The 4,881-nt window shown below is 55.6% G+C and overlaps 1 protein-coding gene across 1 annotated transcript; it reads left to right on the top strand.

Moving 5' to 3' along the window:
- Nucleotides 1-1,050: 1,050 nt before the first annotated feature.
- Nucleotides 1,051-1,875, top strand: LOC146591663 (T-cell activation Rho GTPase-activating protein-like). The gene is made up of 2 exons (XM_085312465.1): nucleotides 1,051-1,196; nucleotides 1,671-1,875. Exons 1-2 carry the CDS (start codon nucleotides 1,144-1,146, stop codon nucleotides 1,873-1,875), a joined length of 258 nt encoding a protein of 85 aa, XP_085168591.1. The 5' UTR covers nucleotides 1,051-1,143.
- The last annotated feature ends 3,006 nt before the right edge of the window (nucleotides 1,876-4,881 follow it).

Below are 4,881 nucleotides of genomic sequence, written 5' to 3'. Positions count from 1 at the left end.
AACTTGTATCGCAGCAACAGAGATCTGCAAAAGTAAATGTATATTCAGGGTTTGGTTCTGCAGGCATTTCTACATGAGTGGACCTCCTCAATGTTGTTAGACACCTATAAAGTTTAATGGGTTCTCATGCATTGAGAGGGCTTCGGCACAAAGTATGCATGAGCAAGACCTCATTATCTTAAATATCATCATCATTAGACGATGGATCTGTTCATATTTCAGTAGATTTGAATGGCAGGAGTCACAATAAGGAACTTTTTTTCTGGTCTTCAGATACTGACAAAAGAAATTCATTAATTAAATCATTTAATAAAGACACACTTTTTATCTAATGAAGTACATATATGTTGGAAAAACAGCTGATGCAAAACCAAAGCAATGGAGAGAGTATCATCTATACTGTTGAGTCACACATTTTTCAGGAACAGATACAGTATTATTATAGTCATTGTTATCTAAGAACATTTAATTTTGGGGAAAAAGATCAAACTATTATTAGTTAAATGTTGGCAAAATTCAGTTCTCTTCAGCTTAATTTGCTCAGATATCATATGTGGATTCAGAGAGAATCCAGAGAATGTGTAGAGAAAAATATAATATTATTGTCAAATTTAGTCATTTATCTCACACTGAATACACGGCAGACTGCTAGCTTAGACAGATCCCTACGGCATGGGATTCAAATTTTTGACCAGAAATAGGTAAAGCCGGGACTTGAAACATGGAATTACACAGCCAAGGCGAATAATCTAGCAGACAGCAGGTTCTGGATGTCTGGTAAGGCAGAGGGGCTGTGCAGGCAGCCAGCTCCTCGCCGCCCAACAGCTGTGTGCAGCGCTYGGGCTGTGGCTCTCGGCACACAGGCGCCTGGGGGCTTTGCACCTCTCTTCTCCGTCCGGGTTTCAGTTCCCCTTGTTGGGCCACCACTTTCCCGCCTGCCTGCCCACGGGAAACTCACTTCCTGCTGCTCGTCCTTCTCCTCTTCCTCGTCCTGCTCATCCTCAGCAGCCTCCTCAGGCAGGAAGGCTGAGATGTGGGGCTGCGGGCTGAGCTCCAAAGCCTCCTCTCCGTCTGTCGGCCTTGCAGGACTTCTTGCGTAACATCCCCTGCACGCTCCTCTCGGCGAGCCTCTACGACCGGTGGATGCTGGCTCTGCAGAAGCCRTGCAAGGAGCAGCAGGTTGAAGAGCTGARAGAGTAAGTGCCRCAGGCAAGGYGCGTGCTGYGTTCTGGTGGGTGCRGGAGAGGCCGGAGCCATCTCTGCAATGGAGAGGCTCCTGCAAGGAATTGCGCTTTCTGTCAGCTTKCTCGTGCTGATACTAGAGCACAGAGCCACAGACTTTCATGGGCTTTGGCAAAGYCTGCCGGCACGTCTGCTGACCACCTCCCCTTTACTCACGCTGCCCATCCCCTGGAAAGCAGGCRCTGTGCTGAGACACCTGCCTTTCGGTTGCAATCTGGTCATTCCAGAGCTTGTACTTAAGGAGCTGCTCAGCTGCTGGGGGGGTTTCTCCACAGGGCTTGTGTAAAGSGGTGAGAGAAAGCAGGGGCCTTGCTCTCTGTGGAGGCAGCACCATTTGGGGGAGCTTGCTGGAGACTTGCTGCCTGCAAGCAGCAGTGGCCACTGCCCACGAGTGACGGCACGCTCTGTCTGTRTTCCCGTTCCCGTAGGGTGGCTGAGCAGCTGCCGCGGGCAAATCGTCTCTTGCTCGAGCCCTTGCTTGCAATGCTGCACTGCATCAGCCTGAACGCYGAGACCAACAGGATGGACACGAGAAACCTCGCCATCTGTGTTGGTCCCAACCTGCTGAGCACAGGGGCGGAGAGCACGCTGCCCCTCGAGGTGCTCAGGGAGAGGACCAACAGGGTATGCTGACCTCACCATCTAGCTGCCTGCTTTGGGGCACAGCTGAGCCGTGCCCACACATCCCACGGCCCTTGGTATCAGGCAAAAGCATTTAGTCGTTGTGGCAGACATGGGCACGAAGGGATGAGCCAGGCACCTGGTGCAGTGCAAACAGTCAGAGGCCACAGAAGTCGTCACAACAGCTTCCCTGAAGCCAAGCCAGCAGTTCTTTGCTAGCTGATGCACGGTATGTGAGTGTGAGGAGATTTGGCACCCCCGGAAGAGGAGCTGCCCGCTTCCTGGCCTGGAAAGCACAAGGGGAAAAGCCTGGGAGAATGAGCACAGAGACTTTGTGAGACAGCAAGGGGCTCTACTTTGTCCCAGGCTGGTGCCTCTGCAGGGCAGGCAGCATGCGCACACTCAGCCACCTTAGCTCGGCTCCAAGTCCTTGGCATTCATGAGCCGCAATCTTGCAGCTTCTGCATAAGGGCATCATCCCTTGCTCTCTGGCCGTCCCTTTGAAGGCACTTGCAACCCCGCAAGGCAACAGCTTAGAGGTGGGCATAACCCAGAGGAGCTCTACACATGGGGGAGGAGAAAGGGGTAGGGGGAAGCAGTTGCCCAGAACTGTGGTCCTGCCCCACTCAGCTTGCTCTTGCCCTGTTGCAAGGCCATAAAGCACCATGATTAAACACACCCCATTCATATGTGCAGAGACCCCACAAGCCAGGTACCCCCTCATCTACAGAGAGCCTGTGTCTTCCTCCGCCTCTTTCCCTGAAGACTTGCCCCATCAGTCTGCATTCTCTTTGCATGGCAGCTCCCTTCACCACGGTGACTTCTTTACGACATGCACTTGGGGGACTTCCAAAGAGTGGAAGGATGCAGCAAGCAGACGGCTTTGCTATAGCGTTCCCTGTTCTGCCTGCCGCCTGCTCGGATGCTGCTTGGCCAAGCTACCACAGCACCCAGCCACAATCCCGCCTCCAGCCCAGCCCAGCCCTCCTGCCCTCCAGGGCTAAGGCACTTGAACCACTGTCACCAAACTGGAACTTTTGCCACGAGACGCAAGCGGCGTCGGCAAGGCGCCTCTGCTCCTTGCCTCGCTCCCGCAGGAGGTTGGTAGCGCATGCTTACACGTCCCTTTTTCTCGTCAAGTAGTAGGAAGGTGCTGCAAACACACGAGTCTGAGGAAAGCTGCAAGAAGATGCGGGCCCCGTGGTGGCAGACCGTGAGGGAATTCAGGCTCTGGGCGCAGCCTGAAGCAAGCTCCTCGTATCTGCATGCTGCTGGGCTTTTTGGTCACAGCATGCACTCTGCTCTTTGCAAYGGCATGCACCTGCCTTGGGGAGGAACCACGCTTGTGCTGCAGAGGAGACCGTCTTTGSMGAGGCATTGCCCAGCTCAGCTTGCCCAGCAGAGCATGTGGGCTTTCAACATCGTGCTACATGTGATTTGCTAGCCTTGGAAAGAGCCAAGCAAAGAATAATGGACTTTGCAGCCCAGCACAGAGGTTGGGGTTGGAAGGACCCTTGGAGATCACTGGGACACACCCTGCCCTGCTCAAGCAGGCTCAGTTAGTGCAGGCTGCCCAGGACCAGGCCCCGGCAGCTTTTCACTGTCTCTGAGGATGGAGACTTGACCAGCTCTGTGGGCATCCTGTGCCAGTGCTCTTCCCCAGGCTGAAGAGGCGCAGCTCTCTGTGCCTTTCCTTCTTGGAGAGAAGCTCATCTGCATAGCCTTTTAGTGTGCTCGCTCCAGCAACTTCCCACCTCTCTGGTGCAGGGCAGCCCAGCACGGCACCCAGCACTCCAGCTCTGGCCTGCCCAGGGCTGAGGGCAAGGATCGCCTGCCTTGACCTGCTGGCAAGTCTCTTCCTAAAGCAGCCCAGCATACCACTGCCTGCCTTTGCCACAAGGGCATACTTGTAGCTCCATGTCCACTAAGATACACAGGGCCTTCCTGTGGAGCTGCTGTCCTGCAGGTCAGCCCTCCAGCCAGTGCTGCTGCCTGGCTTTATTCCTGCCCAGGGAATGCAGCACCTGGCATTTGCCCTTGGGCAGCTTCATCTCTGCCCATTGCTCCAGCCCACCCTCGGCCCTCAGCCCTCAGCCCTCGGAGCGGCAGCACGGCCCTCTGCTTGCTCAGCCTCTCCTCCAGTGTTGTAGCAGCAGCAAACTTGGAGGCACAGGGGGCCTCTTGCTTATTGCTGGCCCATTGCCCCAAAGCCATGGCATTTTCTCCCTCACTCTTGTCACTGCGGAGTTTGGCACTCCTGCAGCTCCTTCCCCTCTCTCTCCAGGGCTCTTGGTTTGCATACTGCTTGGCTGCTTCAGAAAGCCACCATGCCCCTTTGCTCAGGAGCCCCAGGGCAGCTGAGAGGCTTGGCTGCTGAAGCAGGCAGTGCTGGGCCTCACGCTGACCACCTTGTGCTTAGAGCATCTCACCACATGGACYGGCCCAGCCTCTCCCAGTCTCTCTTTGCACCACTCCCAATGACATTCTGACGCTCTGCTTGCTTGCCTCCTCACCCCACCCACCTAGACCACCTTCACCTTTAGCAAAGCTCAGCTGGGGTATGATGGGGCACACCACTGTGGCTTCCAAATGCAAAGGGTGGCCCTTTATAAAGTATGTATCAGAAAATGATGAATGAGTTTCCTATGCAGATCTCTCAATTCCTCAGCATCTGGGGACCTGAGCAAGGGTACAGAGGGGCACCAGAGYWKGTGCACTTTGGAGTGCCCCCAGGAACACAAAGAACATTTGCACAACTGCCGATGCCCRGCGGCACGGCACGAGCGATCGGGGCGGGGAGGGGAGCTGCAGCGGAAGGGGCAGATGCTGCGGTGCCGTGAGGTGGCYGAGGTGCACGGGCGCGAGCGGGGCTTCCTTGCTTTGCACRTCAGGGTGCGCTGCGGAAGGCCGAGGGCCGGGTGAGCGCAGCGGAGGCGTGAGGCTGGGGGTGCCGGGGTGGCGCCTGGCACTGGTTCTGGTTCTGGTTCTGGTTCCGGCGGGGGCCGAGGCGGCTGCAGC

This window comes from Rhea americana, unplaced genomic scaffold (assembly GCF_003343005.1).
Source record: "Rhea americana isolate MKP2758 unplaced genomic scaffold, rheAme1 scaffold_366, whole genome shotgun sequence".
In the NCBI taxonomy this organism is placed as follows: Eukaryota; Metazoa; Chordata; class Aves; order Rheiformes; family Rheidae; genus Rhea; species Rhea americana.
This window is presented reverse-complemented; position numbering and strand designations above follow the sequence as displayed.